Source organism: Pipistrellus kuhlii, unplaced genomic scaffold (genome assembly GCF_014108245.1).
Source record: "Pipistrellus kuhlii isolate mPipKuh1 unplaced genomic scaffold, mPipKuh1.p scaffold_m20_p_10, whole genome shotgun sequence".
NCBI lineage: Eukaryota > Metazoa > Chordata > Mammalia > Chiroptera > Vespertilionidae > Pipistrellus > Pipistrellus kuhlii.
The window spans coordinates 19,162,620-19,177,509 of NW_023425405.1; the positions used below are offsets into that span (position 1 = coordinate 19,162,620).

Genomic DNA, 14,890 nt, shown 5'->3' on the forward strand with positions numbered 1-14,890 from the left:
AAATTACTTTTTCCTTTCCCCAAAATGGAAAACTATATTGCTGATGTTTCCCCCAATCCTGCCATCCCTCAGATATCTGTTTTAGTTAGAGAGGTACTATAAGGACACACTTGCATTAGAATATGCAAACAGTAGCGAAAAGTAAGAAAGAGAAAAGTAGAAATTTCTGTATCTTTGCCCCTACTTCATCTCCTTCCATCTATCTTTCCAACCATTCATTTATCCAGATTGAGTTAACATTTTGTGTCAGTGGGATAACCTGCTTTTTTTACACAAGTGTACGTCCTGAACAATTTTTCTGCCGATGTAAATCTCCACAGTACAGTGGATTTGTTACTGTTTTTTAACTTTATTTGTTGATTTTTGGAGAGAGAGAATGGAGAGAAAGAGAGAAACATTGATTTGCCATTCCACTTATGAATTCATTGATTGCTTCTTGTATGTGGCCTGATTGAACCAGAAACATTGGCATATCAGGACGACAATCTAACCAATGAGCTACTCGTTCTGGGCCTGATTTATTTTTATTGTTTGTTTTTTTGGGTTTTTTAAACCCTCCCCCAAGGATATATTTACCAATCTGAGAGAGAGAGAAAGCAGTGATTGGTAGCTCTTGTATGCGCCCCAACCTTAACCAAACTGGCAACCTAGGTATATACCCTGACTGAGATCGAACCTGGGACCTTTCAATATATGGGATGAAGCTCCATCCAATTGAGCCATACTGACCAGGGCCTGGTTTGTTAATTTTATAAAGAAAAAATATTAATAAGGTTATTTAAAACAGCAGTTTTAGCCCTAGCCGATTTGGCTCAGTGGCTAGTGTGTCGACCTGCGGACTGAAGGATCCCAGGTTCAATCATGCTCAGGTTGCAGGCTCCATTCCCAGTGAGGGGCGTGCAGGAGGCAGCCAGTCAGTGATTCTTTCTCATCATTGATGTTTCTATCTCTCTCTTCTTTTCCTCTCCAAAATCAATACAAATATATATTTTTTTAAAACACCAGCAATTTTATACTGGTAACACTGCCAATATTATTCTGATACACTCCCCTACCCACAGGTTTTGTACCTTTTATTATAATGTAATTTTTTACTAATTGTGTAATTATATGGGAGGCCAAAGTGAACATGTCACATCTGCATTAGCCATTCATGCTAACAAACAATTTTGATCTTAATGCACTTACCATGCAGACTTCTGAGAGGCAGGGAGGTTTTCAGTCATGGCTTTTAGAACAGAAACTTAGAAAAGTTGCTCAGCACTTTAGAGTGCAACAGCATTCTTAACAGCCTGTTTACTGTAGTACCTTAGAAGGTGATGGTAAAGACCCTTCCTCTCCATTCTTTCCCACTATGGTTAAGGTAAGTGTTGTGATCATATAAATTAATATATAATGTAAGACCTTGGGCATAGGTTTGTTTTTGTTCTTTTTAATCATCACCCAAGGAGAGAGGATATTTTTCCCATGATTTTAGAGAGTGTGGAGGGAAGGGGATGAGAGGGGAGAGGAAAAGAGAGACATTGATGTCACAGAGATGCATCGATTGGTTGCCTCTCTATGCTTTTTAAAATAAATTGGTTTTTAACGTCTCTAAAGAGTTACAATAGAATTTTAGTAATCACGAGAACTTCTTAGTCTTTTAAAAATCATCACTTGTAACTTTTATTAATCATTGTATTTTTTTCTAATACAATGCTGTTTATTCTAGGAGTGTAGTCCAAAAAAGGACCAGAAAACTCCTGCATCCTTGGTGGCTTCAATTGGTGGTCCTTCAAGTTCCGTCATATCTGCCATGGCCTCCACCAGCTCTAGCTCTACTCCAGTCCAGGAGACGATCTGCCTTGACGACTCACTAGATGAAGACCTTTCTTTCCACCCACCGGCACTGGATCTTGTTTCGGAAGCTTTAGCTGTTATCAACAATGGCAACAAGGGCCCTCCAGCTGGCTCAAGGATAAGCATGCCAACTGCAAAACCTCGTCCAGGACTGAGAGAAGAAAAATTAGCAAGTATAATGAGTAAGCTGCCACTGGCTACTCCCAAAAAACTAGATTCTGCTCAGACTGCACATTCATCTAGTCTTATTGCTGGTCACACAGGGCCAGTACCAAAGAAACCCCAGGATTTAGCTCATACTGGCATCTCTTCAGGCCTTATTGCTGGTTCTTCAATTCAGAACCCTAAAGTTTCCTTAGAACCTTTGCCAGCCAGGCTACTTCAACAAGGACTACAGAGGTCAAGCCAGATTCACGCTTCTTCCTCCTCACAGTCCCACGTCTCCTCTTCTTCCCAAGCCCAAGTTGCTGCCTCCTCTCATGCTCTGGGAACATCAGAGGCCCAAGATGCTTCTTCAGTAACACAAGTAACAAAGGTGCACCAGCATTCAGCTGTCCAACAAAATTATGTGTCTCCACTGCAAGCAACCATTAGTAAATCACAGAGCAACCCAGTGGTGAAATTAAGTAATAATCCCCAGCTTTCCTGTTCGTCCCCACTTGTTAAGACTTCAGATAAGTCACTTATGTACCGCCTTCCCTTACCTACTCCCTCACCTGGAAATGGTTCTCAAGGGTCCCACTCCCTGGTTTCTAGGACAGTACCTAGCACCACTACCTCCAGTAACTACTTAGCTAAGGCTATGGTGTCACAAATCTCCACGCAGGGTTTCAAATCTCCCTTCTCAATGGCTGCATCCCCAAAACTTGCCGCATCTCCCAAACCTGCCACATCCCCTAAACCTTTGCCCTCACCTAAGCCTTCGGCCTCACCCAAGCCCTCTCTGTCAGCTAAGCCTTCAGTATCAACTAAACTTATTTCCAAATCCAACCCTACTCCCAAGCCTACTGTATCCTCAAGTTCTTCCAGTCCAAGTGCACTAGTGTCCCAGAGTAGCCACTCCAGCAGTAACAACCCAGTCCATAAACAACCCAGTGGAATAAACATCAGCAGACAGTCTCCCACCTTGAATTTATTGCCCTCTAATCGCACTTCAGGCCTTTCGTCTACAAAAAATCTTCAGGCCTCATCAAAGCTACCAAACTCATCATCCACTGGAACTGTTGGGAAGAATAGCTTGAGTGGAATTGCAGTGAATGCACCTGCCAGCAGAGGTAGCAACCTTAACTCAAGCGGAGCTAATAGGACTAGTCTGTCTGGGGGAACAGGAGGTGGAACACAGGGTGCTACTAAACCGTTGTCTACTCCACATAGACCATCCTCTGCCTCAGGGTCTTCAGTGGTAACAGCCAGTGTGCAGGTATGTATGTTATATTCATTCATGGGATAAAATGTATTAGTGTATAACCTTTCCTTATTATAATATATAGGTTGTTTGTAATAGCCAAATAGCCTGTAGTTTATTGCCAAGGAATGTTCCTAATGTGGACATCACAGTGATTGGGATACTTGGGGGTGAGATTTTTGTTGGAACGTGGATTTTATTTATTTTTCATTCAAATAATACATGCTCACTTTCAAAAATGTCGAAAGACATAACTAAAATGCATATTTAAAACTACCTTATTAAAGTCCAGAACAATCTAGTAACTTAGGAATTTAACATACTTTCACTTGTCTCCTTTGGTACTCCATTATAGTCCCCTTTCTCCTGCCAACTGTCTTATTTAATCAAATTTATACATGCATGCTATTTTTTTTTTCTTTAACCTGTCTTTTTTAATAAAATTTTTATTTTGCAATTATTCATTTATAATTCTCTGTCAAATTAGTATCACAATACTTTTACACCAAAGCTTCCCTATTAGCTCTCAGTTAATAGGAGCACCTCCCTCAAAGAATATTTTCTAAAAGGCTGAAATGAAAGCTATTTTACCTTAGCTCTTACATATCTGGTCATTTCTGTGCTCTCACAGTTGAATAGTTACAGATTTCTTGGGTCACTAACTGTCTCACTTCAAATTTTGTAAATATTGCTCCACTGACCCTCTGTATTTAGGATTATAGAAGAATATGAGGGTATCCTTTCAGTGATGTGTTTTCTCTGCCGAAATGCTAGTGAGATTTTTTCTCTTTTGTTGAAATTCAAGTGTTTACAGACTTTGGCTTCGTTTATGTTGTTTTCAGTAACTCCGTGACTTCAATTTCAAACCTGGCTATCTTTTTTTCAGCTCAAGAATATTTCATTTGATTACATGTGATAATTATTTCTGACCCATTTGGCCTAGAATTTTTGAAAGCTCTTTATTACTCATGTATTTCATCTCTCTGCCTTCCATATCATCTCTGTTATTGTTTCCATCTATATCCCACTTTGTATTCTGAGACTTTCACATTACTGACTTAGTTTCTTTAATACATCACCACCACACTGGAAAGAAATACATGCTCACTGTAGGCAAATTCAAAAAATTAAATAAAAATCACCCATTATTCCGTCACTTTATTCCTGGTACTTTTTTAAGAAAGTGCATTTTACATAATATTCTGTTTCATACTAAGCTTTTTAAAAATGTGACATTTTATGATATGTTCTTAGGTTCTTAAATATTCTTTGAAAACATGACTTTTATTGATTTATAGAATTCTGTTCTCTTAACAAAATGCTCTAACTTTATTCTGTGTCCTGGTTATGTGGAATATGAACTTATAATGAAAGAATTTTCCCCTTGGAGTTCATAGAGGTTTTCTGCTATTCAGTACAAGCTAAGCATTGGTATTCAATGTACACTTAAAACCAAAATCGTCACTGCCATTTCTGTAGGCTTAGAAATGAATTGATTCCAGAATTCTAATAGAGAACAAAATTTAGTTAACTGATATTTTATGAATTAGAAACTAGGATTTATTGATGTTTTATATAATTTTACTTTTAATCAGAAATATGAAGTAACACTAAAAACAATCTGATTAGGGTTTGTATGTTAAAATCTAAGTTATAATTTAAATCTGCACGTTAGTCCACATTTCTGTTTGTATTACCTTTATTAAAATGCTGACTTTTTCAAATCTTTAATTTGATCAAAGGAATATTTGAAAGGATTATAATAGAAATGGCAGTTCCCTACTCCATATCCTCCTGCTTGCTACTTTTAACTCTCTTTGCTTTTTCTCTGGGATTTTAAATAAGAATGAATGAGAGACTCTTAATTTATTTTTTTAGTATTGTCTTTGACTTCTCATTATGATAAATGAGGCTCTTAGGTCCCTTATATTTGTTCTATTCTCCTGAAAGAGTAAAATGACAACTTTTGGTAAAATCCATGACTATGTAAAATATTGTCTCTTTTTTTTTTTTTTAATATATTTTATTGATTTTTTACAGAGAGGAACGGAGAGGGATAGAGAGTTAGAAACATGGATGAGAGATCGATCAACTGCCTCTTGCATACCCCCTACTGGGGATGTGCCCGCAACCAAGTTACATGCCTTTGACCGGAATCAAACCTGGGACCTTTCAGTCTTCAGGCCGATGCTCTGAGCCAAACCGGTTGGGGCAAATATTGTCTCTTTTGAGCTAAATATCTCACATGATGGTTTCATTTGCTTTCTTATTATATTTTGGGTTTTTCCTTGGAGTTAAAAAAATTTTTTTTTCCACTTGTTTTGTTTTCTCTGATTTAACATTAAATCTTTATCATTTGTCATCTCCAGAATCTAGCAGTTTTATTCTCCCCACCCCCCCACCCACCCCTCAAGGAATCCTTCTTGCAATCATTTACGCTAAAAGAACACAGATACTTGGTATACCAGTTATTTATCACTTAGTTTCTCAGCATGAACTTACATGACAAAATTTGTGTTTCTAAAATGTACTCCCTCTGGTTTTCTTCCTCTCCAAAATGACTTTATGATTTGGAGACCTTAGTGTTCCTGCCTTCATATCCAATCCTTTTTGTTCACTTCTTACTGGTTTTACTGAAGAAAAAAGGTCAATAATTAAATAAGGTTGCTTCTAACTTTTAGTGACAAGGGTTTTTTGTGTGTGTGTTTTTGTTTTGTTTTTTTAATATAGCATCTCACTGAAATCTTATCAGCTACTTGTGGCTTCTTGATCCTCTCAAGTACTCTCAACACTAAAAACAGATTTCCTATCTGTGCTACAAAGTATTTAATTCCTGTCTGAAATATATCATCAGCTGTGTACTCATTTGCAGAGTGAAAGTGACAGGTCTTGAGTTTAACAGAAGTTAAAATCTTTCTGGGTTCAGATTATGACCTCTACCTGCTTTTTATTGGATAATTTTCCTCTCAACGTATTCCTCTTCTTTCTTGCCCTTCAACGTATTGATTTTTCTGTGAATCCTGTCCTTGCCACTTGAGAATTCTGAAAATAATTGCTTTGTTAAGCAAATGCTTACTAAGTGTTTAATATGTGCCAGGCACTGTTCTAGGTGCTGGGGAAACAGGGTGAACATTCATATTCAAATCCCCTTCTCTTTATGGGGCATGTACAGTATTTTAGGTAGGAAAATAAAACACAACTTTTAAAAACGTGAAGTGTTAATGAAAAATAAAATGGAATAATATTATAAAGTGTGATTGTTGTTAACATGGATTAGGGAGTTGAGGATGGCCTCTTTGAGGAGGCAACATTTAAGTTGAGAATTGAATGAGCAGGATTCAGCCTTTGGAAATAAGAGGGAACAAATAATTCAGGCAAAGTGGGTGGTGGGTGTGAAGACAGGAAAGAACAGGCCTGTAGATCTGTATAAGACGCGTAGACCTGCATGGCGAGACTAGGAAGGGATGGGTAGTGATGAGTTTGGAGTTCCACATTACCATGTGATGAAGCACCTTGTGGGCCATGATAAAGACTGGAATTTATTCTGTGTGCAGTGGAAGCTATTGGAGGGTCTTTTACAGGGAGGGCAGTGGTATGGTCTAATATTTCTAAAGATCACTCTGGATGTTGTAGGGAATGAGGGGGGTGAATACACTTACCAAAATAAAAAACGTGGTTTTAAAAAATAAAAGTAATGCTAACCACAGGAAGAGAGAACAAGGATTCTCTTCATATTTTCCCCTGGGAATGAAATGTGAAGATCATACAAAGTATTTTTGACTGTGGGGTATTATCCTGAGTTGTTTGCCTACTTCAGGTTGACAGCTTCTTCTGTGTGCTTCTGAATGATACCGCTGGTGGGAGACCCACTTTGAAAGGTCTCCGTGTTTTAGGAGAGATAAGTTTATACCCATGTAACATAGATAATCTGATATTTCATTTTAGTTTTATAAACAAAATTAGATACAGAAATGCTGACCGTACAAAAATGTTAGGTACTTATGGCATGACACCATTTTTTATTGCTAATACTCAATTTAATTTTGGAAGTTGCCTTAATTTACATTTTGTATCTATGTTATTGGGGGGTTTTGTTTTTTGGGTCTTTTTTTTTTAAGACAGAGGGGGGGGGGGGAGGGAGAGAGAGAGGTAAATCGGTTGCCTTGAGTACACACCCCAATCCAGGTATGTGCCCTGACCAGGAATCAAATCTGAGACCTTTTGGTGTGTGGGATGATGCTCTAAGCAATTGAGCCACACTGGACAGGGCATTTTCCATAGATTTTAATGCTTCAGTTAGCCTCCTCCAGAAACATAGTTTTCTTTATTAGCAGCAGTTATTTACTATTTCTCACTAGGGGCTCTGTTAGGGTGCTCTGCCTTGAAGTATGTGCCTCCTATTATCCTGAGACTACAATAGAAGTATGACTAAAAAGAAGAAAGAACTGTTGTGAAAAAATAAAATGGAATAATAATATAGTGTGTTGTTAATTCTCAAATTGATGCAGGATCCTTTCTATCTAAATTGCTTCACTTATTATTAGCTTTAACTTAGTAATTCTTTCTTTAATGTGCCCATTTTTTTATATCACGAATTGCCATAATAGAAAGTAAAAAAGATAGTTAATTCCAAGCAGAAAGATAAAGACTTATACTTGAGTGTTGGAGGAAGTTATGGAAACAAAGAATGTGTATGTTGCCCATGAGCTCACCTTGTCCTTTACTTTTTAATGCCTGAAAACTAAGATGTTAAACCTAAGTGGCAGGTAAGAACCAGACTGTTGACGATAGCAGTTAACATAGCAGGTGATGGATGATTTGTTTAGTTGTGGACATGCCAAGTAGGTGAGTGTTAGATATCCAAGTTAGATTCTTCATTGAACTTCTAGATATACAGGATTGAAATTGAGATGAGAGGTCAGGAGTGAGCATATAAATTTGAGAGATTAAAATTAAAGGAGATAAAAAAAAAAAATAAAATAAAATAAAATAAAATTAAATTAAAGGAGATAATGGGAGGGAAAGTTATTGGAGTGAGAGTGGAAAAAACAGAATGGGAAGCTTCTTGAGATTGTCCTTCAATTCATGTGCAGCAGTAGCATGGACCACTAAGTATATACAAGTACTATGTAATGTGGCATGGATGGATGGGAAGATCACCTGTATTACTCTCAAATATTAACTAAGTAAATTGACTCAGCTTTATGAATAATGTTTATTGGCTGAATAATCAACACATAAAATAAGCCTGACAGTGGCTAACATGGAAAATACTTGGTCAGGGAAATTTAGAATTAGTAAAATAAGGCTACAAAAGAAAACAGTTGCAAAAATTATAATAGATAATATTAGGTCTAGTAATAATTAATGTCGTTTTCTAATACTTTTTTAAATCGAATTTATTTAAACAATACAACAAAATTTAATCAACAATATAGTTGCCGTTGTTTTCTACTACCTGTGCCCAACGCTCAGGAAGCATTTTAATCCCTCTGTTGTAAAATTCTTGTGATTTTGATGCAAAAAATTCAGTCAATGCATTTTTGAGGCATTCTTCATTATTAAATTTTTTTCCAAGAAGAAAGTTTTGCAAAGAACGAAACAAATGGTAATCGGAAGGGGCAATATCAGGAGAATATGCAGGTTGAGGGAGAACTTCCCATTCCAACGGCGGTTTTTCAGCAGTGATTCTTGCAGTATGCGGTCGTGCATTATCGTGGTGAAGAATTACGCCCTTCCGATTAATCAGCGCGGGTTCTTTTTCTCTTAAAGCTTGGGCTAACCTTTCCAATTGGGCACTATACACTGCACTTGTAATGGTTTGGTTAGATGGTAAAAGTTCATAATGAAGAATTCCTTTAAAATCCCACCAAACACACAACATCACTTTTTTCGCATGCAAGTCAGGTTTTGGCGTGGGCTGCGGAGCCTCATTTTTGTCCAACCATTGAGGCCGCCTTTTCAAATTAACATACAGCACCCATTGTTCATCTCCGGTAACAATTTGCTCTAAAAACGGCAAACGGTTTTGACGAGAGAGGAGCGAACTGCAAATTGTCACTCTTTGATTACGGTTGTAGTCGGTCAACTCATGAGGAACCCATTTTCCAAACTTTTGGACTTTGCCAAGTGCACGCAATTGATTGGAAATTGTTTTTTGTGAACAATTTAAAGTTGTCGCAAGCTCTTGTTGGGTAATTTGAGGATTTTGCACCAAAAGAGCTTGAAGAGCTTCTTGATCAAAATTGGACACACGGCCTTGATCACTCTTGTCATCTAACGAAAAATTTCCCTCGCGAAATTTCTCAAACCAACGCTGGCATTTTTCTGGTGCTAACTGCATCTTGACCAAGAGCACTACAGATGTTTTTTGCAGCCTCACTTGCTTTTCTTCCTAATTGGAACTCGTAAAGCATGCAGTGCCGAATATGCTCTTCAACCGCCATCTTCTTAGCCCTAGTTTTGCAACAAAAACCAAACCAAACACAAACTTTTTCAAGCAAAACTTGTTAATTGCACTTCACACGTTCTGTAGATACCACATGTTTGAAGGTTATGTCAATACAAGTCAACGCCAAGCAAGATTTTAAACGAATGTTTAGAAACGACATTAATTATTACTAGACCCGATATACTGAAAAAAGCTTATAATCTTTGTTGATAAATTCACATAGAAAAGAAGTCAAATGGGAAAAGTTATTTAATTCCTGTATAGAAAATTGTTCAAAGAATTAAATTAGCTTAATGAAGTATATGTAAGTAATTGTTCAATGAAAGTTCATCAGTGTTAGCATATTTGGCATATTTTTTATTTCAATGTTTTTATTCATAAACAGCATTAAAACCCAGGTGGGGCCCCTGCTGGTGTTGCTCAGTGGTTGAATGTCAACCTATGAACCAAGAGATCCATGGTTCAATTTCTAGTCACATGCCCCGGTTGCAGGATCTCCAATAGAGGGCGTGGAGGAGGCAGCTGATCAATGATTTCTCTCTTCCTTGACATTTCTATCTCTCCCTCGCCCTTCCTTTCTGAAATCAATAAAAATATATTTAAAAAACAAAGAAACAGGGGAGTGTCAAAACACCCTCTAATTTGCCTTTACCTTAAGTAGTTTAAACTCAGAAAAGTAGTAGAGAGATGCAAACAAACTTACAGGGAGTAAGGAGAGACTAGATAATGTGGAAAGAGGAGGCTGTCATTCAGTAAGTTTGAGGATAAAAGGAATATAAATAAGTCAGGTGGTTTCTAGAGTTGAAGAAGAGCCAGGAATAAGTGGTTATAAAAAGAGATGAGTCCTGGCTGGTTTAGCTCAGATGGAGTGTCAGCTTTTGAACTGAAGGGTCCCAGCCTTCAATTCCGGTCAAGGTCACATACTTCAGTTATGGGCCCAATCCCCAGTAGGGGCGGTGCGGGAGGCAACTGATTGATGATGTTCCTCTCTCATCAATGTTTCTATTTCTGTCCTTCCCCCTTCTTCTCTCTCTCTCTCTCTAGAGAGAGAGAGAGAGAGAGAGAGAGAGAGAGGAGAATTCTCTATATGTGAGAAGGCAGAGGAAACATGGAAAAAGTGCAAATACTAGATTATTTGTACCGGAAGTTCTACATTGATGGGATTCATGGAATAGGCCAGTTCATACCTAGGTCATAGCTTTTGGAGAAGAGGCAGGTGAGGCTGATGAGGAAGAACATCCCAGGTGGTCTCATCTCTTCAAGATGCTAGGATGAAAATAAAGGATACAGAGTTAGGGCCTCTGAGAGAATAATAATAGTCTGTAGCAGCAACTACAAAGACTATGCCAGGAAAGAGTATAAGACAAATAGCAAAGGGACCAAGCAATTTCAGAGACCACATTGAAATTGGTTCAGATCCAGGGGAATCTAAGGTTGGAAGTGAATGGATTGAGAGGGTGAATGGGTGTTAATATAGGCAATAAAATAAGGACGAGTCTAAACGTGATGAAGAGTTGAGTATAGGATTACTTACAAAACCAATATTGGTAGCTCTTTGAATTATATTGTTCACCTCTGTCTTCATTGCTATATCAAAGTTTCTGTTAGAGCAAATATAAAACATAGTCTTGTGCCCATGAGAATATTAAATAAATCAATTCAGGTTAAAGATTTTATTTCTTATGTATTTTGACCCCTGGTTTCTGCAGTCCACAGCAGGAGCATCATTATTGGCTAATGCCTCACCTCTGACTCTCATGACATCACCTTTGTCTGTAACAAATCAAAATGTGACTCCTTTTGGGATGCTGGGTGGCCTTGTTCCAGTGACCATGCCCTTCCAGTTTCCCTTGGAGCTACTTGGCTTTGGAACGGACACAGCTGGCGTGACAACCACCTCGGGATCTACCTCAGCCGCTCTCCACCATAGCTTAACTCAGAGTAAGTGGGGCCCTTTGTTTATTTGGCTGCCTAGTTTGGCAGAATAGGAAACAATTATTATACTCATTATACCAGTTGGACTTGTGTAGATTATAGAATTAAAAAAAAAAAGAAAGAAAGAAAGAAATGCAATGTATTTAATCTAAGTATAATCAAACTACTGGACTCTGAGATTTTATTTATAATTTTTAAATGAACCACTATACCACATTTCTAAATGAAATTTATAATAAGAGGAAGTCAGATTTGCTGAGTGTTTGCATTCACAATACATTTATATATGTAAAATTTTTAACATGTATGTACTCTAACTTAAGAAGGCCTTTGAAGTCAGGGCTGTGCTTACATTAGATAAATTAAACTATTTTCATTTTTGCTCTCAGAGGGCTCAACCAGATTTAAGAAGATCACTGACAAATCTGTTTTCCTCTCAGATTTACTAAAGGGTTTACAGCCAGGAGTTCAGCATGCAGCAACACTTTCCCACTCACCTCTGCCTACACATTTACAGCAAACATTTAATGGTAAGAAAGCCACCTCTTTTTCACCTCTTTGTTGTTTATATAGCTATATAGATTGGACTGGACTTTTTTTTCTGAAAACCTGTGAATGAAATACAAAGGTTGAAAAAACAACAGACTTTCCTATGACTGAATCCTCATTAGCAACAAACTCCTTTTAAGAGAATGGAAATAAGTAAAATGAAATCCCTTGTTACATGTGAAGAGAGTGGTTTTGAAAGTGTTATAGGGAAGTGATGTCAAAGAAGAGGGTTCATAAGGCAATGTGCAAAAGTCATATCCAGTAATTGTAATAGTTTATATTTATGGGAAGCTTACCAAGTGCCAGTTAATCTTGTGACCACTTACATGTATTAGCTAATTTAATCTTTACCACAAGCCTGTGAATGAGATAGCAATCTCCATTTTATAGAGATGACCAGCTTGCCCAAGGTGATACACTGAAGTGTTTGATTTGAGCTACAGATCTAGGAAGTCTGACTCCACAGACAGCTCTTAGTCATTAAACTTTGTAGTCCTTAAATTAATATCATCTAAACTCTATACATTATATCCTTGCAGCACAGCGGTATCTTTCTAAAATTAGGTGGTAGACACTGGACATACACATCAGCCTCCAGCAGTTGACCTAAGTTTACTGTTGATAGTATTCGGAGGCCATTTTGAGGATCTTTTGAACAGAAATAATTGCTCATCTGCCCTCTTTGAAGTTGACTGGGGCTTCACTATTCTCTTTGGCCACTGCATTTCATATTATCTTTGAACAAGTGTTCAGTTGGTCAACACGTAGAAATGAAAGCTATGTAGCAATTTCAAAGCAACAAGTTGTAATGAATCTTGTAACAGACCTACATGGTAAGAATGAATATAAAATCACTGTTGTATAAATAGGGGACACAAAATAGGCACAGATTCAGCAATTCTAAGCTTCCTGAATTAGGTTTTAATGCTTAAGGAAAGTTGCCCTGTGACTAAAGCAGTTGCTGATATAATGAGTTCAGTTTAGAGCTGTAAGGAATGAGACAAACAGGAACCTCATGGTTCAATATGACCCAGTAATCCAGCTTTTATATGAACTTTCTTGTTGTCTGAGCAGCACCACTCTTCCAGAGGGAGAAAGGAAAGTTTACATTTTTTTTTATTTTAAAGACATTTAAAAGTATAAAACACCAAATTTGAGAATTAGGCTTTGATTTTTGAATCGTAAGACTGTCACTCAGAGCAACTTTCTTAACTTGGTTGACCATCACTTTCTCTTGCTTGTAAACTGGGGACAAGAAGATGTTTTTAATAGGCTTCTTATGAGAACTTAATAAAAATAATTTAAGGCTTTTAGTATAGTGCCTTATACATAGTAAGAGTTCAGTTCATTAATGTCAATTCTCTTACTTTAAAGACAGAGATCAGTAAGCTTTTTTCTATAAAGGCCCAAATAATAAATACTTAGGCTTTGCAGGCCATTTAGTCTCTATCACAACTACTCAACTCTATAGTGTAGTGAAAATAGCCATACACAATATCTAATGTGAGTATGGCTGGGTTCCAGTGCAACTTTAGTTATAAAAAGACAAACAAACAAAAAAGAGGTGGTGGCCAGGTTTGGCCCTGGGGGAAGGTCTTCCTCTAAAGACTCTCAGAGGCCACTTAATATGAGTATTTTATTTTGCTAATTAGCCGAAGCTGCTTTGAGCAAAATTCCACCTTGCCATTTATTAATTTAATTATGCCTGAAGTTAAATCATTTTTCTCTACAAATGAAAGTATATAATATATCAATGAAAAAGCCAGTTTCTTAGATGTTGTCACCAAACTTATTTTAATAGTATTCTGTTTATACAGCTTTTGAAATAATCATCATATTTTGTTGATACATCTTTTCTTTAGTAGAGGCATTTTTTGGTTTGTGTTTTACCAGAGTAATTTAGATATCACATGAGTGGACCTAGCAATATGACTTTTGTGCTCTCCTCCAGCCTTACATTTGTTATTGTAGTACAATATTTTATTCTTCTCACCTGTATTTCTGCCACACCTCCCTGTTTTTTCTGTTAATCTTATCTGGTGGGGGTGGGGAGGTGTCTTATTCCTTGTTAAGGTAGTGACCTGTTAGAGACTGCCTTTATATTTTTTTGGATTTCTAAGTCACTGGGTCCAACACTTACCCAGTTTAAATTTTTTTGGTAAAAGTTAAATAGCCATATGTAGAATTACAAACCCTTGTTCCTAGTAGCAGACTTTCTGGTTAGTTCAACTTTCACAGGTTAGGGCCCAAAAAAAAAAAAAAGATCAGCTGGATTTTTCATTACCAGTGTGCCCCCTCATTTACATAAGTAATTGTGAATTTTCAAATGTCATGGCAAGAAATTTAACTTTACTTGCAAAAGAATGAAAATGACCTTGTCTTCTAAATGAATCTATATGGTATGTCCCTTGAAGGTGGAGATTATGGGATTATGTTTTATGATCCTTTATAATCCTCACAACATTCAGCATATTATCTGTGAGGTGTGTATATATACACACATACACTAGAGGCCTAGTGCATAAAATTCATGCACGAGGGGGTGTCCCCCTTAGCCTAGCCTGCACCCTCTCCAATCTGGGACATCCCTCTCACAATCCAGGACTGCTGGCTCCCAACTGCTTGCCTGCCTGCCTTCCTGATTGCCCCTAACCGCTTCACCCCCTAACCACTCCCCTGACACCCTGATTGATGCCTAACTGCTTCCCTGC

General features: G+C 37.5%; 1 protein-coding gene across 9 annotated transcripts in view; it reads left to right on the top strand.

The window, feature by feature from the left end:
• UBN2 (ubinuclein 2) overlaps positions 1–14,890 on the top strand; it is a 100,279-nt gene that overhangs the window by 60,518 nt on the left and 24,871 nt on the right. For 5 of the 9 annotated variants that reach the window (XR_006740783.1, XR_006740782.1, XM_045577273.1 and 2 more), the window contains 3 exons: positions 1,712–3,259; positions 11,405–11,636; positions 12,020–12,160. Coding sequence is in view for 7 of the 9 variants with exons in the window: in XM_045577273.1 (XP_045433229.1) it covers positions 1,712–3,259; positions 11,405–11,636; positions 12,020–12,160 (1,921 nt within the window). In the remaining 2 variants the exon portion in view is untranslated. Of the gene's footprint in view, positions 1–1,711; positions 3,260–4,130; positions 4,976–11,404; positions 11,637–12,019; positions 12,161–14,890 lie in introns of those variants that run through there. The other 4 variants (XM_036428274.2, XM_045577278.1, XM_036428312.2 and 1 more) reach the window with 4 other exon arrangements.